General features: G+C 42.4%; 2 protein-coding genes and 1 long non-coding RNA gene across 4 annotated transcripts; 2 read left to right on the top strand and 1 right to left on the bottom strand.

Annotated features, from left to right (window-relative positions):
• The first annotated feature begins 1,690 nt into the window (after nt 1–1,690).
• Nucleotides 1,691–17,796, top strand: hells (helicase, lymphoid specific). Of its 2 annotated transcripts, XM_038737988.1 has the most exons (24): nt 1,691–2,029; nt 2,235–2,287; nt 2,463–2,560; nt 2,834–2,952; nt 3,641–3,763; nt 3,852–3,893; nt 3,983–4,016; nt 4,139–4,197; nt 4,289–4,333; nt 4,460–4,687; nt 6,310–6,492; nt 7,344–7,487; nt 8,782–8,978; nt 10,723–10,816; nt 11,488–11,649; nt 12,032–12,174; nt 13,247–13,391; nt 13,587–13,670; nt 14,171–14,290; nt 14,493–14,609; nt 14,706–14,865; nt 16,189–16,285; nt 16,387–16,463; nt 16,937–17,796. In XM_038737988.1, the coding sequence occupies exons 2-24, from the start codon at nt 2,235–2,237 to the stop codon at nt 17,023–17,025; spliced, it is 2,613 nt and encodes an 870-aa protein (XP_038593916.1). In that variant the 5' UTR covers nt 1,691–2,029; the 3' UTR covers nt 17,026–17,796. The 2 variants fall into 2 exon arrangements, with proteins under 2 accessions (XP_038593916.1, XP_038593917.1); XM_038737989.1 differs by lacking the exon at nt 2,235–2,287.
• Nucleotides 17,797–17,901: 105 nt separating this feature from the next.
• On the top strand, nt 17,902–22,202 carry calhm3 (calcium homeostasis modulator 3). The gene is made up of 4 exons (XM_038737993.1): nt 17,902–18,913; nt 20,075–20,202; nt 20,323–20,450; nt 21,753–22,202. Exons 1-4 carry the CDS (start codon nt 18,627–18,629, stop codon nt 22,200–22,202), a joined length of 993 nt encoding a protein of 330 aa, XP_038593921.1. The 5' UTR covers nt 17,902–18,626.
• LOC119917603 lies at nt 18,816–20,770 on the bottom strand. The gene is made up of 3 exons (XR_005447308.1): nt 20,526–20,770; nt 20,079–20,219; nt 18,816–18,876 (listed from the first exon to the last, which is right to left on the bottom strand). It is a non-coding gene; the product is annotated as an uncharacterized LOC119917603 (long non-coding RNA).
• Nucleotides 22,203–24,192: the final 1,990 nt, after the last annotated feature.

The raw sequence follows: 24,192 nt of genomic DNA, 5'->3' as shown, positions 1-24,192 counted from the left end.
GGAAGAGCTTCGAGTCACGAGTGCCAGGTAACGTCAGGAGTGACGAAGCATCTGAACCAGCACTTCTCTAAAAGCACGACGTCTTAGATGTTGCATGGAACTCGTCACCAAGGAGAAACACTGACCGCCATCTGATCAGACTTACCAGAAAAATGCATGTTCAGCCAGAAATGCTCAATGAAACCTCTGACAGTTAGTTAGTCAGTTTCACATCAAGGACCCCTAAACTGACACAAATTAGACCCCGGACCCCAATTTGTTACGAGTTTTACATTTAGATGTTTTATTACATAAAGTTTATGAAACCAATGACCAAAATAGTCATACATTCTGTCATTGTGTTACTTATGAATAGAATTATAGTGAAAATAAATGATTTCCCTTTTTGCTGGGGATCTCCTGGAACCCCTTCAAGGACTCCTGGGGGTCTCCAGAGCCCACTCTGAGAACCACAAAATAACAAAAGAAATCACAAAAACAAACAAGAGGCAGATAATTACAAGGTACTATGGAAAAGGAAGAAAGGCTAGACTTGAAGAAGAGAGGGAAAGGGAAGAAAGGAGGACAAAGAATAGGAAAGCAGAAAATGAAAGAGAAATAGAATGGAAGAAAGGAAGAGAGGAGTGTGCGGTTCACCAAGTGTGAACTGCCTACACAACAGCACAGTGAAGATTTCATCTGTGATCTTTATGGGCCTCTGCTGGCAACAAGCCGGAAGTGCAACAGCATCACACACCACACCACATCAGCTCACAGTGAGGAATGGCTGAGGACTTGACTTGAGGAAGGACCATGTAAGAGTGAATATAAAAAATGCATTTGGTCATTGGACTGATCAATGGAACTCCAAAACTTTGATTATCATGCATCATCATCATTAGCAGGTAGAGTCGGTCTGCATTACAAAACAAGGGGGGGCCTTATCTATAGATGGACACACAACTGATTATCAATTATAAATATGTAAGCCTCACTAAAGAAACAGTAATACAATAAAAAACTGCAGCCACAAACACAAAGAATGAAGAAGAAAGAAAGAAAGAATATGAATTGAGAGGCTGAAAAATCCTGCTAAGCCTGCAAACTGCCAATGAGATAAACATACAGGCATACAAACCAAAAGTAGTTTGTCATTTATTTTAAGAGTTATTGTTTGCAAGTGCAATAAGATGACCTTAATAACCCCTTAACCAAACATAGATCCTCCCCCCTACATTCGCGGGAAATATCAGATTAGGAGTGGCACCTATTTCCACTCAGAGGGGTGGCTGTGTTGTTAAATTATTTTCTGTGAGAATGAAATGATCTTTAGTCTGTAAATATTATGTATTTCAATTCAAAATGATTTCCATTTGTTATCTTTAATCTGATATTCACATTTACATTCTAAAATATTGTAATATTTACACTTTAATAGCAGGCCACCCTATTTTACAAACAGTGGTTTCGTCCTAAGTGGCGCGAAATGGAATAGCCCCGCCCACAATAAAAGTTACAGCTGCGTCAAGTTAGCCTTGTTCATATAGAAAGTGGCGGAAGTAAAGCGACTTTGACTTTAAATAAAAGCTAATCGCAACCTCTCATGCCTGCTGTGGAGCGTGAAGCTTGCGGAAGTAGTTTTATTTTGAATTGCAACAGCCGGCCTCACATTCCTTGCTTGCAGCTACTTGCCGTAAGCTTACACTGTGTTCAGTGGAGGGTACTAACGTGGGGTTCAAACCAGCCGTATTCTTCATCACAGTTTTAGATAAGACAGTATTTTTGGAATTTATTGTAATATCTGCGGTCGGTCCTGTATTCTCAGCATCTATATAACCACTAGCCAGGTGGTTTGGCCAGCTACTTCAGAGAGTTATATGCCTGCTTGTGTAACGTTACGTTAACTTAACGTTAACTCGCGACAAGTTGCTGTTTTATTGAGCAAAAAATAACGTTACCTTTTGCATTGACGTTAACGTTAGTTAACTAGAAACGTTGAGTTGGCCATATTAGTCCCATTCTCTGCTACACTGTTGACAACAATGAGCTGGTAAGTTAAGTTAAATAATTTGCTTTCAATTTTCTAATGTGTCGGTGTAACGTTAACGTTTAACAGTGCACCTTATCGCAACATGAACGTTAGTTATCTGTTAAAGAATGGGCCAGTAACGATGTGTCGGATGGGCTAACGTTAATCTCCTTATTTTGATTTTCTGTTTTATTCACTTAACTGCAACGTAAATCTCTTAATTTAGATGCTGAAAGCCTCCTCCACATTGCTAGAAAGTAAAAGTCTGGTGGGGAAAAGGTACACGTTGTCCTATTGAAATATTATATTGTGTCTGTAACGTTAGATTAATGACCCACCGTGTGTTGTAAAAGTTTCTTATGAACCATGTGAATGGAGTTAGCCCTGCCTCCTGTAAGAACAGCAGGGAAAGTTGAGCCTCTGCATCTCCTCTGTGTTCTTCTCATGCTGACAGCTTGAAGGAGGAATCCCGAAGCGCCTCCCCTCACTGCCCCAAACCCGACGAATCTGAGGAGCCGCTGGGCACAGCCATGGAGACTGGAGCTGCAAAAGGTCAGTCACAAAGGCCCCCCAACCTATGAGGAGTTTACTGAGGGATTTTCTTGAGTTAATCCACCTTTAATTAATGAAATGTCACTGTCATGTCATTTATGGTTGAGTTAATGAGGGACCTGATGCTTATCACAGCAGGAACAGGGCGCCATTCCATATGTAATCAACATTGATATGAAACTTTCTACAGTATTGGAGAAAAAATAAAGGAGAGACATGTGGGGGTGTGACGATGCAGCCGTCAGCTTGACTGTCACTATTGTTTGTTTGAAGATGTCAAAGTGAAATCTGAGGATATACCATCCGAAGGGGTCATTACTAAGGAAATGGTGGAAGAAGAGAAGCAGCTGATGGAGGAAGGAGAGAGGAAGGAAAAGGAGATGATGGAAAAGGTGTGTTGCTTATTATTTCCTCAGGATGTGTCCTGAACAGTTGTTGTAAAATTGGATCTTGTCTAGGGCTGGGGAATGAACCGCCAATAGCACTAAGTCTCAAACTTTCAAGTACCCAAAGCTGGCATCAAGTTAAAATATTATGGACTTTTTTGATTTAAATAGTTCCTGATTTAAGGAAAAGAAGTTGCGAATACATTTCAGACTGTTGGCAGCACAAAATTCTTGTGTTAAAGACACCGTTTGACAACTTTGGCTTCTTTTGTTAAATGGAAAAAAGGTTTTGTAGTAGAAAATATTCCTTATTTGGTATAAGTACAAAACAATCGCATGGTATTGGCACTTGTATCAGAAATGTTTTCCAGCCCAGATGTTGTCCAGCACAGTCGGTCATTAATGTATAATTATTTAGCAACGCTCAACACAACTATTTTCTCCTGTGCAATCATATTTATTTCTACACCGTGCTCCTGCTGTGACATGAGCAGTGTTCCATATCACTCACATCTCTCTATAAAGGTGTATATAGTATACATATAACTCTTACTCTTATTTTGTATTTGTTATATTTTGTATTTTTCTGCTCTATTTTCATTTATTGTGTATTTTCTTATCTGTTGTGTCTGGAGCTGCTGTAACAAGTGACTGTCTGGGATCAATAAAAGTCTATCTTATCTTATCTTACGAGGCCCGGGAATCATGGGAGAGGGATTCTCATGACATGCGGTTCAAGAGATTGCAGCACTTGCTGCAGAAGAGCAACATCTACTCTAAATTCCTGCTGACTAAAATGGAGCAACAACAGAATGAGGTACAGCATGTGTGAAACAGTAACTGCCTGCGCTGTGTGTGGACCTGCTGGCTGCTAACACACAACACTTTTCTGTCAACAATTTCAGGAAAACCTCAGGAAGGAGAAACTGGAAAAGAAGGGCAAGAAGGTGAGGGGAAATCTATTATTATAGTGGGAAAAACATTTACCTTAGCTTTGAAATGGAACCTTATTCATAGAAGTATATTTCTCTTTTAGATGGAGAACACAAACAGTGCAGAGCCTGAGAAAGGTGAGTAGATCTTCTGAAATCACTTATAACATCTGTTAATAAGTGAATTCTGATATGTGATTATGCTAAACCCTGGTTACGTAAGTTTCAAATGTGTTTTTGACTGTTCCTTGTTGAACTAGATAAAAAGAAGAGGAGGAGGGATGACGACTACAAAATAGCGGATGTCATGTCAAAAGAAGTAAGGTCTCATTAGAAGTTTTGGCTGTTTTGCAGATCCTTGTCCTTTACTGATCTGTTCACGTCGGTTCTGCTTGATTTTTGTCTTACAGGAAATCATGTCGCAGGCCAAGAAAGCAAAAGTGGAGCAAGTGGAGGTAATGGTTCATTTTATTTAGACTTTGATGAGATGTTAAGACATTGCAGGTGTTGGGACACAGCAGGATAGATTTTAAAAGTAGGCAGTCCACTCATACATGTACATATCAAACATTTGATATCAGGAGGAGGCACCGGCCCAGAAGAAACTCGAAGCCGAGGACATCGAGAAGATGAGCGATTCCAACCAAGATATCAAGAACCGTCTGTCGGAGATGGTGCGAGACAACGCCAAGCAGCTCCTGGACCCTCACAGGAAGGTGAACGGCCAGCCGGTCCCCGCCCAGCAGCCGCAGCTCTTAACCGGAGGGGTCATGAGGTGGTACCAGATTGAAGGCATCGAGTGGCTGAGGGTCAGTAGGGCTTTGCCAACATGGGATTGTGGGAAGTGATTAATTATTGATGTGTTTGTTGGATTCCTTCCTGTCATTTGCAAAGTACACAATCCAGGTAGTCAGTAAAATATTTCAGAGTTCATTCTGGACATAACATGACATTCTTGCTGAGCATTTTAAGGACGTCCATGTTAGTGTAAAGGTTTAAGCCCCCCAGATCCTGACACTAATGTTGTAGACCGCCCCAAACCGAGACCAAGTCAAAACCAAGACCAGAGTTTGAGACTGAGACAAGACCAAGACTTTTAGGGGCTGAGACTGAGGCCAGTTCCCCACATAACACAATAAAATGTGGAATATCATAGGTACTTCTCAAATGAATCTGAAAGATCCACATTCCTATTAAAGCACCCACATACAAACGCAGTTGTTAACGGTAACAACACATGTTTAATTAGTGTTCTTGGCTGCATTTGAAGCAATAAGTGTTACATCCAATCAGTTAGGATGTTAATAAAGAAATCAGACAATACAAAAGCAATTCTTGAAATAAAATCCTGAGTCCTCAATGTCGGAGACAAGACGGAGTACAAATGCGGTTGAGTCCGAGACGAGATCAAGACCATCAAAAAGTGGTCTTAAGACCGGTCTTGAGTACTACAACACTACCTGACACATCTCATGATCAGTGTAGTTGGTAGGCTTTTGCTGCATAAAATAGCAGTTTGACTTTTTGGTTTATTTCATTAAAAGTATATTTATTTATTTATCACAATCTTTGCGGATATGGTCCATGTCTCACCTCACAAAAAAACTGGACAGAAAAATAGTTCAAATCAAAGCAACGGAGATGCGCACACTTTCTAGTATGGGTCAAACTTTAGAAACACTGGTCCTGTTTCCAAGAAAGCAGCAGTTTTATCAGTTTGCTCCCTGGACCGGCACATTCTGGCTGCTGTACCTTTAAATACCGTAAACTTCAATTAATATCCCGGGCTGTTATTTGTTCAAATCACTGAACTCACCCTGCCTATATTTGGGACAGGCCTTTAATTCCTTTACCATGCTGGTAAATATGAATTGTAAGTGCTCATTGTTTCTGTAAAATGAACTAAACAATTGAACTGTGGAGAATTTGATGTCACATGTCCATACTGACATACTGAAGTTTAAACCTTTATATTGGCATGAACGATCTAAGCAGCTTAACTCAAGCAGGTGACCCGGGGGCTTTAAGAGGTTTTATACCTCCAGTGAACTTCTAGAAAAACCAGACCAGGCTTTTAATTGAGACCTGCATTTATTTGTCAAAACATGTAGCCACACCAGACCAGTAAAAGTGTACAGGAGTCGAATTGGGACTAGGCTTTTAATTGAGGTTTTATGGTACTTTTATGCTATCCATGACTGCTTTCGACTTAGTTAATTATTGAATTAAAGCTGCTGACACGTGTTTGTATAACAGTGTTTTTAAATTCTTCCACTGTCCCCACCAGAGTGCTAAAGATATTTATATGTTTAAAGTTTTTCAAGTGAAGAATAATAGAGCTTCTGTCAGGCCGTCATGCCCAGTGACTGCATGCTGGTCTTCAGGGTGAACGTTGCTAAGCCTGCCGCTGGTGTTCCCTCTGTGCTGTCAGATGCTGTGGGAGAACGGCATCAATGGGATCCTGGCTGATGAGATGGGACTGGGAAAGACCATCCAGTGCATTGCTCACATCGCCATGATGATAGAAAAGAAGGTGAAGGGCCCCTTCCTGGTGGTGGCCCCGCTCTCCACTCTGCCCAACTGGATCAACGAATTCAAACGCTTCACACCAGAGGTAGGACCCTGGTCTTATCAGGCCCGTGGAGGGCTGAATATGGATGAAAATGAAGATTGATTTTATTAGTCCAGATTTCTGATAGATTATACACACATGGAGAATTTAGGTTTGCCTAGAAAAAAAACTTTTACACACGAACTATAATGTTAAACACATAATCCAGGCAAAAAGCAACACACAATGAAAAATCCATTCATGTCATAGAAAGTGCTTAAATAGTGGTGACCGACATTTATTAAAAACTCCCCTCAGTATCCGCTAGCTGTAACCTGGACAACCCAGATGTGTTCTAACATTAGCTAGCTCCTTACATGCTTGCTATTAACTTATTTGACGGTGGATCTCTGACATCGACAGCGTTGTGTTAACAACAGAGAGCGCAGCGAGTCGGCATATTGCCGCAATAATACTGGAAAATAAGGCAGCGTAAAACCGACTTATGTGTTTGTGAGAGAGAGAGAGCTGAGCGGGCTGAGCGAATCTATGCACTGTGTGCTGCTCTACAGTGAAATACAATTTTAGTCATTTTAAATAGTAAAAAAAATCGAAAACCAATAAGTGGCGGGCTCCCACAAATAAATCAATGTATGGGAAACATTTGACTTATTTACAGAAGCATCATACCAAATAAATAATTAACCACATGTTGTGTGGGTCGACAAAATAACACACAAAGGGGTTACAATCAAGCACAGTAGCTCACTTTGCTTCTAAGCACCAGGGTTGTTGCTATATTGATTGACAGCCTCACTCGAACAGTGAGCGGGACACCGGCACTCCGCTGGGACTGATGGGGTTAATGTCTGCTGGAGCTCAGCGGTCTGAGCAGTGCTGTGTCTTTGTCCCAGGTGTCTGTGCTGCTTTACCACGGCACCCAGCCAGAGAGGGCCAAGCTGCTGAAGCAGATCCACAGGCCTCAGGGGCCCCTCAGCATGTGTCCTGTGGTCGTCACCTCTTTTGAGATCTCCATGATTGACAGAAAGTTCCTACAGGTAGGATCCCTGCTCGTCCTTTACGACATCAACTTACACATGACTGAAATATGCAGGTTTAACAAGGACAGAACTGTTTGCCACATAGTATTGCAATTTGTACTTGTACTGATTTGAGCACTCCGGCCATTATCAGTACACTTTCCCCTGTTAACTTCTTGTTGCCTCAAGAAGTCCCTCCCATCAAACATCCTGGAATTAGAACACACTCTGCTGCCCTGGAAGAAGATTGTATTTATTATTATTTTCAAAAAGGAATAAATTCAGAACATGATTAGAATAGATTTATATTTTAAATACAACTAAATATAGTTTCTAGAGGGGTTTTTTTTAAACCCAAGAACACACTAAGACAGATGCTGGTCCACCCCAAAGACCGCACCCCCAAACACAAGAAAAGCAATCTAGTGTATGCGGTCCAATGCAGTGAGGAATGCACAGACCTGTATATTGGGGAGACTAAACAACCACTACACAAACGCATGGCTCAACACAGAAGGGCCAACTCCTCAGGTCAAGACTCTGCAGTCTACTTACATCTGAAGGACAGAGGACACTCGTTTGAGGACCACCAGGTGCACATTTTAGACAGAGAAGATGGATGGTTTGAAAGAGGTGTCAAGGAAGCATCTACACCAGGGTTGAGAAGCCGTCATTGAACAGAGGAGGGGGTCTACGCCACCACTTATCCCCCACTTACAATGCTGTCCTTTCATCACTTCCCAGGAAACTCAACAAACGTAACCTATTGGCCTCAGGTGAAGATACCAACGATGGTCGTTCAGTCTTGGCCACAGGTAGTCTCAACGACTGTAACGACTGTCGTCACAGCAACAAGGAACACTAACGAACCAGCGGTATCGATGACCCGAGATAACGACCCCACTGAGGTTAAATAGCTGAGTTTCCCTGCCAGTCAGTCAGAACTGAAGAAGTCCTTTGGATGAGGGACGAAACGTCTTCCAGTAGCTTCAACCAAGTCCAGTTGCCCTTCATTTAACCTTCGTTGGATAACTATGACCTGGATGACTGAGAATCTTCATAGACAGTTTCTAGAGAAGTGCTCACTAGCACAGATTGTGACAGATTTGTGAACATATTTGAGAGAAATAGTCCTTTTGTGTACACAGAAAGTCTTAGATCTTTGAGTTCAGCTCATGATGAATGGGGGGGAAAAAACAAAAGTGTTGCGTTTCTAATTTTGTTCAGTGTATATTATACGTTATTATATTGAAAATAAGCGTCAGTTGCAGACTTATTTTTTTACTTCTCGCGTGTCTGTTTTCTGCTCCAGCGCTTCCACTGGAAGTACCTGATTGTAGACGAAGGCCACAGGATCAAAAACCTCAACTGTCGTCTGGTGCGCGAGCTGAAGATGCTGCCCACTGACAACAAGCTGCTGCTGACGGGCACGCCGCTGCAGAACAACCTGGCTGAGCTCTGGTCCCTCCTCAACTTCCTCTTGCCAGAGGTCTTTGATGACCTCAAGAGGTACAGTGTGACGTATCATATACTGTAGTGCTATGATTCCCCAGACAGTCATCTCACAATCTGGCTTCATGTCTAAATCAATTGTAATAATACCGCTCGTGTAGATACCTTCTGTACATTAGGGGTGTGGAAATTAATTGATTTTTAGATGCATTGTGATGCGGACTTCACAAATATCAATTGATTATCTAGAAGTTAATTGATATCGTAATGTTGACGGAACAAAAAAGGCGGCATTCGGAAATGCAGAAGTGCAGCTTCGGACTGTCTGCGGTGTGCACATAATAGAGACGTGTTCTCCCTGTTCGGCACAGAAAGGCAGCTGTTGAATGAATGACTGCAGCTATTAAACTTTCACATGATCAATAAAATCAATACGCAACTAACATTAATGATTTTCACCCGCACACTGTGCAGCACGGTAGCACTTCAGCGTCAAGTCGACGGCGTAGGCTACGCTGTCGCCTGACGTGCACCTCCTCAAAAATGTAACTACACGTCAAGTCGACGCGGACCATAAGCTCTGTGATTGGTCGGCTGGAAGTACCCCTGCAGCGGCTGTAACACAGTGAATCAATATATTTGATCGTCACAACCCGAGCGAAATGACTCGTTTCGCTATCAGAATGTGATCTACTTGCTCGGTAACATTTGAAAAGGCTACACCAGCTGCACGTTTACAATTTTACCCCCATTTACGTTAGCGGAGCGCTAAACTGGAAGTTAGCCTGCTCGGCTGACAAAAGTCAACGCAGTGGATGCTGTAGCGTAATTGCAGAATGACGGACACACCTATGCACAAGCATAAATGCATGGATAATACGCAGGAGTATAAATGGGCCTTTAGCTAGCATCCTCTCGTCATTCTTCAAAGGACAGCTACGTGACAGGCAGCAGAAAGTGACGGTGAAAGCAGAGGAGCAGAGAAAAATATGAGCGCAACGTTACTGTTTTCTAACTGCTGGAAAATTAAAGGCGGTTAGCGCTAGCTAACATCTCCTCTTCAGACTGCAGTCTGGAAACTGAGCAGGAAGTTTTTTGGCTGTTAGTTCAAGTCCATTTGTTGTCATATATCCACATATCAAGTAAATGAACTAAATACAGTTTCTCAAGGCCCATGGTGCTCAACACAAGATTACAATAATCAACTTACAGGACAAGACACAAACATGTAACTACACTAGACGAGACAAGAAAAGGAACAGATATATTTAGGCGGAGTGAAGGTGGTTTGGCTGGAGCATTGTAAAGTGTGTAGTTCAACCTGTATCTGAATCTATACCAATAACAACAGCATCAGAAATGAAAAGAGCAGCATCAGAGGTCAGTAATAACGCTGTAATAATGTAATAATGATATGTAACGTTAGCTACATTTATATGAAGTAACATTAAATAGCTGCATTTCATTACTACCTAGTACTTTGGATTGTTACAAATACTTTGCTTTAAAAGTAGCAACTAGTCACACAGTGAGAAAAATACATCTTTATCCTGTTCGTTTACAGTCACATCGTAGCCTCATAATCGTAATGAGGTGCCTAGAGATTCCCACCCCTGGAGGTGATGCATTGAGATATCGAATCGTTGACCGGTTAATCCTAATCGAATCGTGAGACCTGTCAAGATGCACACCCCTACTGTACGTGCAGTTAAACGCGACTTTTATAGTTGATTTATGTTGCTAATTGTTCACCTTAAACTTGTTACTCAAATTTAACCTCTAGTTGATGTTTGCTGTGTAGCTTTGAGTCGTGGTTTGACATCGACTCCCTCGGTGAGGCGGAGAGTGTGGTGGCTGCTGAGCGCGAGCAGAACATCTTGAGCATGTTGCACCAGGTCAGTCCTCCAAACTGTCTCCACACAGTGCAAACATGAAAATGTTACACTTCCTTTAGAATATATTAAGTGTGTTTAATATGGCGGCTCTTGCTAATCACACTGACACTGTGATTAGCAAGAGAGACCTGTGTATAGCTGAGAGAAAGGAAAACAAACATCAGGCATCAGAGACAGTCACAGACATCACTAAATACATTGAAAGTTCAATGTTTAAAATCAGCCTGTGGGAGACATTAGAGTTTTAAACACTCTAATTTATTTAGTTCATACGGTGCAAATTGGTGGAAGGCAGTCTGAGGTTCACTATTTACCTGACCTGAGAAGACGGGCGATATACTGAGGCTGCTTCTACAGAAGACCCTTATCAATAAAAATGATGGAATGGAGTGTTCCCACTGTTTCATATATATTTATCTCCTGCAATTAAACACGGAGCACAACAATAAACTGCATCCAGTTGTTTAAGGTGGAACGAGCAGCGTAAGAGCAAAGAACATCTCCATTTTCAAGCACAGAAACATGCTTCACTCTGATCACACACATATATAATTTTTTTTTTTTTATCATCAAATAGTGTCTAAAACCCACTTCGGTTGGCCTCCTCAGGGTTAGGGTATCTGTGAATCCAGAACAAACAGGCATTTTCTGAAGGTTTTCCCTCGTTTCAGATTCTGACTCCGTTCCTGCTGAGGCGGCTGAAGTCAGACGTGACGCTGGAGGTTCCTCCTAAGAAGGAGATTATTGTTTACGCTCCTCTGACAGCCAAACAGGAGGCCTTTTACACCGCGGTGGTGAACAAGACCATCAGCAAGATGCTGGGCCAGGAAAAGGTAACGCCATATGGTGAGAGGGTCTGGACTGTACATTGGTCTCTGTGGGTTCATCAGTCACACAGTGGAGTCCCCACAGTGACCGTGACAACGGCCCTCCAAGGTAGTTCTGTTAAATACCAGATGTGAATCTTTTGAGCCTGTTGCCAGCATATCTGGCAGTGAGTAGTGCTTAAAGTGTTGGTTTATCAATAAGTGGCTGTGCTCTGCCTTATCAGTGCAGCTTGTCCTCTGTTACGTCACCTTACCTCAGTGTCTCTGGGTTGACATGAGGGATTAATAGTATGGGTCATTTTCTGTATGTAACATTTTAAATGGTCAGCCAGAAAAAGTGCAGTCAAAGCTGAATGATTGACATTGTCTGTTCTCTTGGTTTATTTAGACGGAAGCTCCTGTAGCGCTGACGTCGAGTGGCAGGCCGAAGCGTCGCAGTCGAAATGTGGTGGACTACAAAGAAACCGATGGAGACTCGCCAAAAGACCTGGAGAAATATCTGGAGAGGGTCCGCGAGGAGCTCCAGCAGAGGTGAGCACTGCCTACACACATCTCAGCTGCAGGTAAACATCATTGAATCGATTTGCAATGCGTGTGTGTGTGTGTGTGTGTGTGTGTGTGTGTGTGTGTGTAGAGCTGCCGCTATTGATTATCTCAGTAATGGAGTATTCTACAGCTTATTTCATCAAGGATTTGGTTAAGAAATCCTTTTCCTTGGTGCCCCCGATATCAGGATCAGCTGTGAAACTCGTATCACTGTAACGTTACAACACAAAGTCACGGACTAACCAGTCAACTACAAACACGTTTATATATTTACAGCTAAGAATTGTGGCTTACTTTTGCTAGCCTTCATCTCGACTAGCAATCATGATTTACCTTTAATGCTAACGTTTGCTTGTTTGAGGTCTGCTCCGTGGATTCGTAAAGTGTTGCTGTTGTGGTTGGCTGGTTCTGTTTTACAGCAGACACACTGTACAGAGCTGCTGTTTTCTGTTGGCTTAGTGTCTTTCTCTGGCCTGTCTCTTATTAATCCCTCTATCTTCCTCCATTTTGTAATCCGCACCATCAAATCACGTCCTCTTCACTTGCCCACAGTTTAGGCGTGTTGTAATAACTGTACGTGCAAATCAGTGCACTGTATAGTTACAACATTAAACAATGCTTTTTATAAATAGTTATTTGAGACCTTCACCTAACTCGAGCAAACACTTCTTACAACTTTGTTGAATTTTAAGAGTTTTAATCATTCATCATTATGGCACTCATAATGTTAATGTATATTTTATTAAATAAAAATAAAGGTGCTGTTCAGCTTTAAATCAAATACAACATCAAAGCTTATGTGTTGATCTACATAGCTAACAAACAGCAAGTGTCTAGCCTGCTAGAAAACAGTGTTTACCATAAAGACACTGTTAGAGTTTTGTCAAGAGCTGGAGGTGGGACCAAATCTGACAGACAGCCACCTCGTAAATCACTATGCAGGAAAACCCCAGCACTTATATATGGTTTATTTATTTTGGAAGGCATGTCACAAATGACATGTTGCATAAGAAGCACAACATGGCTGTGTAGTCCAACTTCGTCTTCTTTCCCTCAGCCCCCGTCCAGTGCTGGAAGTCCAGAGTCCACTGAACTCCCAGATCAACCTGAAGCTGCAGAACATTCTCATGCTGCTAAAGAGATGCTGTAACCACCCCTACCTGGTGGAGTACCCACTCGACCCTGCCACACAGGAGTTCAAGGTAATGCACCGTCACCTGCACTCTGCTACAGTAATGTTTGTGCTACATTCTCAGCTGGAACTGAATAATATGTGTATATAATCAAACTTAATGAAGGTAAATAAAGTGGAATGGAGCAGATGAACAGAATGTTTTTCAGGAGTCGATTTGTGTTCCCTTCTTCACCCCATGTACGTCCTGCTGTCTCCCCTGCAGATTGATGAACAGCTGGTGCAGAGCTCTGGGAAGTTTCTCATCCTGGACAGACTTCTGCCTGCCCTGAAGAAGAGGGGACATAAGGTGAAACACAACACCAGTTACCAGAGATCTAACTACATGTCAGCGCATCAGAAAAAGTGGAGGATTAATCAAATCTTTCAAACTAGTGAAAGAGATCTATCTAGTCCAGATAGATCTTTCTATCCTCTCACTAATGGCTCTGCTGAGTCAGGCCAAACTGCTTATATTTTACTGCTGCTAGGTGTGCAGTTACCTGCTGTGCTTTTATATTCTGGGTGGAAACAGTTCTCTGCTCAGAAAACATGTTAACTTAGTGGCCTTGATTCCAAAACATAAATTTCTATGAAAATATTTCTCAAAAGATTACTAGTGAAAAGATAATATTGTAATCTTTACCATATATCTAATTATTGATACCACGGGAAGCACAAAACACAGTGATGTGGAATGAAAAAGAAATAAAGTGATCTTTAAGTTTTAATATACTCTGTCCTCTGCCCATGCTGTTAGTTGCCTTTGCCTTGTTTCTGACCTCTGTCTGATTGGCTGATGTGGTCCAGGTTCTGATCTTCAGTCAGATGACGTCCATTCTGGATATTCTGATGGATTACTGCTATCTGCGGGGCTTTCAGTACAGCCGGCTGGACGGCAGCATGTCCTACTCTGACAGAGACGAAAATGTGAGTTTTAAACACCAAGTTGATGAAGAAGGTGCGAAGTGTTGAGAAGCATTGTGAGCAGGTTACTATGAGGACACGCCGCTCATTAGGAGAGGGACCACACACTGAGGGAAGCAACTGCTGCCCTCAGTGTCTTTTTCTAATTTGTTAGAACTTTGACCTGTCCCTGCTACTGCATCATCCGGTTCTTCTTCTCCCCCAGATGACCAAGTTTTCCCAAGATCCCGAGGTGTTCCTGTTCCTGCTGAGCACCAGAGCCGGAGGACTTGGGATCAACCTGACAGCGGCTGATACTGTCATCATCTTCGACAGCGACTGGGTAGGTGCCGATTAATAATAATGGACGATGAGCCTGTTTTTCAAACGTTACAGTTCTACACATTCCCCGTACGTGTGTTGTGTGTCCCCGCCCCAGAACCCCCAGGCAGACTTGCAGGCTCAGGACCGCTGTCATCGCATCGGGCAAACCAAACCAGTGGTGGTGTACCGCCTGGTCACAGCCAACACCATCGACCAGAAGATCCTGGAGAGGGCTGCGGCCAAGAGGAAGCTGGAGCAGATGGTCATCCACAAGAGTGAGTGGCTTCCCCACCTCCACCGCTCCATGCACGCCACAGGGCTTAAAGTTTTCCGGCGTGGGGCGTTTTTATATGCAACAATATATAATTATGTCTGTTGCGTAGTATTTGTGAGTGAAGCATCAGTCCTCAGCACAATTGGTGGTTTGATGTATACAAGAAAGAAAGGGACTGGCACTTCATGACTACGTGGAAGTTTCTATTGGGTCAATTGCAGTGTCAATTAAAAGGTCAACGTGTAGCTGCTTTTTTTTGTTTACATGCTAACAGCAGTCCGTGTGTATTTTTTGATATAATAATGGGTTTTGGACTAAATAGTTTACTGGATTGGATCGTCTGGACCTTTGCCAACGTAACAAGACCATTTTTGTTGGAAGGTAATCCACCAGCGGTTTCACAGATAAATGTCGTCTATTTTGATTATAGGCAGTGCTTGAAGTGGGCCACCGATACCAGTATGTCTACATTTTACTCTTTGGCGTACCTGCCCTCTATATCAGGATCTCTGGGCCCTATGTGACGCTCACCTGTTCAGCTCGGGTGCTGTCATGCAGCCGTGTGCAAAAACGTGCTTTTCAAAGTAACTTTTTGAGAACCGACCAATCACAGCCTGGAGGAGGCGGGACATTAAAAAAGGTTGACGCTACAGTAGAAATGTTGAACTCGTTCTTCTGCATGAATGATTATTGATGAGTTATGCTATATTCAGACCAAACGCAAATTTAATCCTTGCAGAGTTTTACTGCTGAGTGTTCACACACACAACGCAATAACATGAACAAAATAACTACAACATGATGCAGATTTGTTAAACATATGAATTCATGCTTTGTCTGGTCTGTCAGCAAGACAGCAGGACAACAACTTCTAAAATGTTTGTTTTCTGAATGGAGTTCGGATCCATCAGGGCTATGCTATGCTAATTTGTTCACAGAAAAGTACAACGATAGCTGGAGCAAAGTTACAGACATATTTTCTGATCTCACCAGGAAGTTTCATGTCCAGTTTTGTCTGTTTTTACATAAATATTTAGGTCTGGGTGCCAAACGACACTAAAAATAACACTGGAACCATATGTGTGCGGAAGCTTATGCTCTTGCCCCCTACCCTCCATCTTTATCTTAAAACCCGAACACACTTCAGGCACAGAAAAATGTCTTGCTTTAAACTGACTGCAGCAGTAGATCAGTATTGTTTTCCATAGCACAAACCAGTTTGGTCATTATTATTGTGCACTACATCTTTAATTGTAAGCACGGGAACATGTGTGGTACGAAATATTTTCCAACTGGTTTGATTTGTTTTTGCTTTCCTCCACAGATAAGTTCAAAGGCGGGAAGGCAGAGCTGAACCAAAGTAAAAGCTGCATTGATCTGGATGAGCTGATGGAGCTGCTCAAAGCCAGAGGCACTGAGAAGTAAGAGAGCATCCTCTACTCCAACAGGGTTAAATATCTGGGCCATGTAAAGTGAACATGGAACGTGAGCAACATTTAGCTGTAACTTCTGTCTCACTCAGGGAGGTGAAAGCATCAAGGGGGAAGGTGATCAGCGACAAGGACCTGGAGGTTTTGCTGGATCGCAGTGACTTGCTGGGTGAGGAGACACACAGTTTTCAGGGGGACAAGCAGAAAAAATTATTACTATTACTACGGTCTAGTTACAGTTTGGCCAAAGACACGACAATGTAAAAGATACAATATTTGTTTCTGTCTTTATTTAGCTGTACCACACTGACAGAACAAACTGCCAAAATAAATGTACTGCTGCCACCTCAGTACAAAAATCGAGGTGAATGGAATTTTGTGCTGCTCATTTCCAAAAGAGGACAATATTACTCAGCAGAGTAGTCTTTTAAGGAGCATGTCCCATTGTTGATCCAGAGTGTTACCCAGACTTTGGTTTTGGTCATTAGGGTGAACTGAACCTCCGTTGTCTGTTACAGACTGTTGACTGTTTAGCTTGATACCTACTCACAGGTATAAATTGTGATCATCTCTTATCTGTACTGACTGCGGACTTCTCACTGTGTAACCAGTGAGCCAAAGTAAAGTATTATTTGTTTTCAGACAAAGAAAAGGGGAACCTGAAGAAAGAGAAGGTGGGAGTCTTCAGAGTGATCGATGCCAAAGAGTCGTCAAAGATGACGTTGACCTGAGAACATTTGAAACATTGAGATCTGAACTTCTCACCAGTCCCAGAAAAAAAGCTAAAGCTGCTCCCAGATGGCTCACAACTGCTGTCACTGAAATGTAACAAAAATATCCTGAAACTGCTGTTTGTAGTGTAGTGTATGTTTTGTCTTTTACTTTCTTAACTGCCTTGATACCACTCTGTTTAATGAGCGTTTCCGTTGTACTGTTTTGGTGTTAGCATAGTCTGAGGTGTTTAATCACTGTACACCTTTTAAGAGTTTGAAGGACATCTCTGAGCTTTTGATCATTTCTGTGCCAACATATAAAGGGGGGAAAAAAGATTCAGTGTGCGCGATCCTCCTTCTCTCTCTTACAGTGGCATTAAGACTATCATTGATACACAATGTAGAACCTGCCAGAGAACCCACAACATTGCAATCCAAATGTTTGATTAGAAATCAGACCTGTAGACTGACAAGTTTTCCCATTGAACCTGATGAATTGGATTCTTTAGTCACACTCAGGAAGCTGTTCACGTAAACAATTATTTTTGTTAAGAGACTTGAGATTCTTTTTTGACCTTCAGTCAAACGGCCCTCTCACTGTTGGCATGCACAGGGTCTATGCATCTGTTTAACCACACAAAGCTGTAGTGACGTGTCCGGTTAGTCCTCTTGATTTATTTGGCCATTCAGAACAGATTATCTATAACAATGTTGTAATCAAAGCACTTTCATGCAGGTGAAGCATGTTTTTTCATGTCTTTTATATAAATAAAGTAAACTTGATATCTATGTGGTGTTTTTTTCCCCAGCATTTGCATAAACATATTGGCCTGTTAGGTTCTGATTTCTTGAATAGAGTTGAAATGCTTTCCTTGTGAGCCTAAGCTCCAAAACATGTTTCTTATAGGCCTTTGAGTAGCATTCGTTCCTTATCTCATGATGCAGATAAAATACTTTTCAACACTGAGCTTTATAGCTGGAAACGGTTCTTCAGAGTGGGCTGATTTGATCATTTATAGTGTACACATGGTCCTCAGAGGATACATGCCATTGCACCCTCAGAATTACAATGTCAACTTTCTAAACGGTGCTTCCTGGATTGACTGTTTGAACCAGAAGAAATGAAGCCCTAAACTATGAACACAAGGGATTAAACATTAATATTAAATTCAAACCAACAGTGATGGCTCATCTACTGTACAGTCCCAAATGCTTAGAGTTTCAGGCCCCATACAGCCGTAACAGGAACTACTGCTGTTGCTCCTTTTCTCAGTAAGCCTTTGATGTGAGTGCTGCTTTGACAGTGAGGCAGGGTGTGGCCGCACAGCTCTGTCACCTGGTCAGGTGTATTCATACATTCTCAGACTCTCCCTGGATCACTGCAGGACTCACTCCGTCACTGCTATCTGCACACAAAAGCTCAGGTTGTTTACTGAGGCTGCTACATTGTGGAGTTTACTTCAAAGGATTTGTGAGGTAAAACATTATGTAACACTATATCTCACTACTGGAACTTTTTCTGTATTCACTGGTTGAATTAAAAACCCCAGCAGCAGTTGGATCAGCTATTTTACTTGTGTCTACTTCTACTTCTACCACCCTGAACATTTCCTTCAGCTATGGAGCGTCTGAAGTTAGTCCTGCAGTACTTCCAGTCCAACTCTGAGTCTATATCCAATGGGATCTGTATCATCCTGGCCTTGGTCAGTGTCAAGCTCTACACAAGTTTTGACTTTAACTGCCCGTGCCTTCCTCAGTACAACAAACTGTACTCCCTGGGAGTGATGATCGTACCGCCCATCATACTGTTCTTCTTGGGGGTCCTGGTCAACCGGCATACAGGCGTCATGATGGAGGAGTGGATGAGACCTGTTGGTAACAGATCCAAAAATCCTGCTGTGGTTAAGTGAGTCAAAACTTTAATTTACTAAGACTGTTTCAGAGAAACACATTAGTTATTCTGACATTAAACTTTCAAGGTCATCACCTTTTTTTGGATTACAAACCGTTGTAACTATACTACGCATGTGAGTGCACAGTAGATTGAAAGTATCAATTTGAACATAAGGGATTAAACTTTTAAATCTTCCAGTTTAGTTTCTAGGAAGAATTTCCTCAATTGCTTGCAGACCAAAGCAGACAAGTATGTGAGCTCTTTCTGTACCTGTTGGTGTCTTCACTCTCACTCTGGGTAGATATCTTCTGGCCTTAACTTTCATAGCCAGTCTTCCTACTCCATGGAAGACTGAAGTGATCTTTTCACTCAGCTTCAATCTACCTGATGCTAAGTCTACCAGGGTTCCCTGCAGTGACAGCACTGACAGTGACTTCTGGTAACATCATAATAACTGGCAGCTCTTCCAAATAATTTGCCTCTGTTAGTTCAAACTGATCCTTTATAGTTAGTCAAGTTGGTAAAAGCCTTCCAGCATTTTTTTTGTTGCAATTTCTGTGAAGTTCGGCTCTGAATTTCTCTTGTTCCTCTGTAAGCGCATGCATTTTATTGATTTCTTCACCTTTGTCTGCCTCGCCACTCCCGGATTCTCCCTTTGGACAAAAAAAGACTCATTTCCATTCCTGTTTTCCAGAACTCTGCACATGTCATCAGTAGAGATGTTTGTTGACAGACAGAGGTCTCTAGAGATTAATTTAAACAGTTTATGCTTGATAGCGAGCGCAGACTATGTGAGCAGGCGTGTTGAGCAGTTGCGAGCACATAGGCAGGGCGAAGGCATTTGTGCATGTGCTCCCTCATGAGGATGGCTTTCCACTTGCGAGTACTGTTCTGTGCACTCACAGAGCAGTCTTTGGTTCCAATCTTTATGCTAAGCTAGGTTAACCACATCCCGTGACGCACAGGCAGTAAAGTATTCATTTTTATCCAGTATTTATTGGCAAAAATGTATTTATGAATGTGTATTTCCTGCACAAGCTGCTGACACTATCCTATTGTGTTTCCCTCATAGTTTTCTTTTGTAGCCAGAGACTGTGACAGACTAAAGGTAATATTTAAGGGTCAAGCTGTAGAAAACGTGGGAAAGAAAACTGGTCTTGTGTTTTCCTGCAGGTACCTTTTCTCGGCCATGATCCAGAGGGCTCTGCTGGCGCCGATGGTGTGGATCCTGGTGACTTTGCTGGATGGAAAGATCTTCATCTGTGCCTTCAGTGTTAGTGTAGACCCTGCTCTCTTCTCAGGTATCTACATAAACATTCTACATAGAGAAATACATATTACAATGACTATTCTTCCTACTATATATCTATTTATGGCACATTATTGGTCTGGATGATGTATCATGTGGTGGTTTTTTTCAGGTTTTCCCAACAACACAAGTCTGGATGTGATCAAAATCATGGCCAAAGTGCCCTGCAAGGAGGACATTATCTTCACAAACAGCTCTTTCCGCAAAGCAGTCTCTCGTTACGTTCGTTGCTATTCACAAGTAAGCTGTTCCACCCTCAGCATGCTTACATACTGTATATACATACATACACACAAACACATCTTTACTACGTACCTTGATCCTTTTGAAGACCTTCAGTGGTGTGTTCTGTCAGATCAGGGACACGGTTCATTTTTCCCATACACCTGGCCTGATCAGAGGGCCACTTAAATGGTGTGATACAGGATTAAGGCAAAAAATGAAGCCTGGGGGTGTCCTGAGACATATCCTCGATAAATAGAAACAAAAGAAAGGACACTTCAGAAGGCAGACATGTTCAATGTCAGGGACTCATTGAAGAGGCACAAAGTGTTCTGAGGTGTTGGTCTCTGTCTCACTGTGAAAAAACAGGAATGACTGTGACCAAATTATAAGTGTTGTTCAATGAATCCTACATTCACAATGATGTCCTGTCATAACCCAAAAGCCTGAAATCATACAAGGCTTAATTTGGATTTAGGTATATGATTATTTAATATAATATACAGTATATAATTATTTATGGTTAACAAGGTTTTTCACTGGGTTTTTCAGACTGACCGATATCAATTGGAGAGATAACCATTTGTCATAACCAAACAACTAAAAAAATACTTGTCAGTTCTCTCTGGTGGAACTGTAATGGAGACACAGTGATCTCAGACATATCTTCACTGACAGTTATCAGCTGACATATTTGACAATAACAATATATTTGCTATAGGCTAACATCAGCTGATACATAAAGTTCATATCAAATTTACATCAGTTTTCTTGGCTGATAGCGAATCTGTATGGTGGTAGAATTATGTGCAAATGAAAGATATTTTAATCATTATCACTATATAAAGCAGAAATCTCTAATTTAAATCCAAAATATAAACTTCGAGTGAAATACGTCAGAGCTTGAAAAATAACTACGGTTAAAATGCAGCAACATCAGTAAAAACAGGTGCAATAGTGCAACCCTGCACAAACCGACCACCACGTTGACTGACAAGCTGTGCATTTAGTATCTGAGGCTACATTGAGACTGCAATCTTAGAGTCATATGTAGAAGAATTGTCACACCAATCTGCTGATCAGGCTGCACGCGCACGCACGTGCACATGCATGCGCACGCACGTGCACACACATGCACGCGCGCGCGCACACACACACACACACACACACACACACACACACACACACCCTCTTTTGTGGGAGTGTCAGGAATAAAAGAACTGGCTTCACTGACTCTTTGTGGGCTTGTCACAATCACTGCACCAACTGACTGATAGCTTTTGTTGGCTTTGTGTAGCTAACTTTCCTTGCCCTGTTTAGGCAGTTGGCTGGTCCATCCTCCTCTTGCTGATTGTACTGGGAGCACTAGGACGCCTCATCAAGCCCTGTTTCGACGACTACGCCACCTCCCTGCAGACGCGATACTGGAGCAACTACCTCGACGTGGAGCAGAAGCTCTTTGACGAAACCTGCGTCCTGCACGCTCGTGACTTCGCCCGTAAATGTGTGGTGCAGTTCTTTGAGGACATGAGGGAGGATGCTGTACTCTGTCTTCCCCACCCGTCCTTCATCACGAACTCCCGATCGGAGTGGGAGGATGAAGAGGAAGAGAGACTTCATGGGATTTCAAAGCAGGAGCAGGTGGACCAGCTGCTAAACAAATGGTACTACAGTAAACCTGAACTGGACGTCACCAGGATAGCCCACAGACCCAGGATGTGTGTTACCTGGGAGGACCGTAACGGGAAGCCTTTATACTCTGATGTCTAGGACACACTCAGTGGTGTGTCGCTGCAGGATGAATCATCAACATTAAAATATAGCAACATGTTGGATGTAGGTCACCTCAGTGTAGCAGAAAGATTTGCGAAAGCCAATCTGATGTCTAAGCTTAAGTCCACTTACTAATGAGTCAGAGCTTTCATCTGCATCTCGTGATCTTCATTCAGCAAATAGAGCTGGCATAGGTTTACGTTTATTCACTTAGCTGACGCTTTTATCCACTCCTCTGGAGCAACTAGGGGTTAAGTATCTTGGGGCCACATTGGTGGATGTGTCACAGTGGAGAATTGAACCCAGGTCTCTTACACCAAAGGTATGTCTCTTATCCACTGCTCCATCATCAGAGGACCTAATCGTGACCTTTCGGTCATGTGAGAAGAGGCGGTTGTGAATGGTAATCTCTGTCTCTGTTCAAAGACGGACTGGCGTCAGATGTGAATGATCTCCGTCCACTGACTCCTGCTTGATGACCACTGAGCTCTCATCAGGGGATGCTGTGAGTGGTGTTGACAGATGTCAGACGTCGCTGATGTTGTTCCTGATGTTCATTTAGTCTCTTGCTGTTTCATTCATGTGGTGTTCCCCCAACCCTGTTGCCACAACAAGAATGTATTTACCAATCCCCATAAACCTGGATTATGACAAGCCCAGTGCCAAGTTCACTTTCTGCAATATGCACGTGGTAGGGTTTTGGATAGAACCATGACTCAGCGTGGGCGGCCATCTGTCTCGACCATTTGTGGTTGAGGGTGAGAGAGCGCAAAAGGTTCAGCCTTACGAGAATGTTTACAAGAACTTGCTGGCTCCACAGATTTGAGTACAACTCGTGGAAAGTAATAGATTCTAATATGATGTGGAATCCAAACATCTGATATATTTGTTGTTTTAGGTTTAGGCCAGCTAAAAATGACCTAATAGGGAACCTACAGGAACTAGGGAGTAAAGAAAAATAATGGGACCAAAAGATATTCTCCTGCAGATTTGGTTTTGGCATTCGACGTGTTGTCCACATGTTGTTTGCTGGCACAGTGTCTCCTCGGCCGGGCTCAATAAACCATATTATGTTAAGTCTTCATCAGTCTCCGAAACTTCTCCACACCTGAACCTGGCTCACAATAATTCTTCAACAATAGTAATGTTAATGATACTAACAATAACAACAATAATACAGATGGAGAGAGAGAGGAGTAGAGAGGAGCTCAGTGCATCATGGGAAGTCCCCTGGCAGTCCAGGCCTATAGCAGCATAACTAAGCGATGGTTCTAGACTCATGTGAGCCAGCCCTAACTATAAGCTTTATCAGTAGTGCCTGCATTGGCGCTGAATGCTGGAATTGGACATAAATCGTGAGGTGTGGAATCATTCAATATGAAAGGACACCGAGGGAGTTTCTTACATGTGAGGTCATACGTTCTTCCTGTCAGGGGGAGGCCCTGTCTTTAGTGCGTAACAGCAGAGATCTTAAGCTGTTGAATGGTTTCTGGTAAAGTGCTGACCTGTTACTGGAAAATTCTCACCAGATTTTCTAACAACCCTACTGGATGCTTCTGATGAGTTCGTCTTAAGACTGAAATTATGCTTCTACAAAAATACAAGTTAACCTCTCCATCAGTGTGGACAATCAGAAGTGGGTTAAGGGGAACTGTGGGTCACAGAGGCTTGCAGAGGAGCTGACACTCACCCATATCACAACAAAGCTTCATGAACCTGAGTGCCAAGCTTACAGGACACAGAGAAGAAAAAAAATTATACTCAAGTATATAAAAGTGTAAAGGAAACAGCCACTCAAAATATCTGTAAATATCCTGTGCATGTTCGCCTATGTGCAGGAGCATGACCACAGGATTTGAATTATCCATTCCTTATAGTTCCAGGCATGCTGTCTGTGAACACCAGCCCACAGCATGGGCTGGGAAGGTCATCCAGCTGACCATCTTTGAACAGACACAGTAGTGGTGATGAGAATAGATATTTCCCT

The sequence above is a fragment of the Micropterus salmoides genome, unplaced genomic scaffold (genome assembly GCF_014851395.1).
Source record: "Micropterus salmoides isolate LMB-PRFRI ecotype aquatic unplaced genomic scaffold, ASM1485139v1 Ms_hic_scaffold_22, whole genome shotgun sequence".
Classification (NCBI taxonomy): Eukaryota; Metazoa; Chordata; class Actinopteri; order Centrarchiformes; family Centrarchidae; genus Micropterus; species Micropterus salmoides.
The sequence above is the reverse complement of the archived record's forward strand: the minus strand, read 5'-3'. Positions and strand labels throughout refer to the sequence as shown.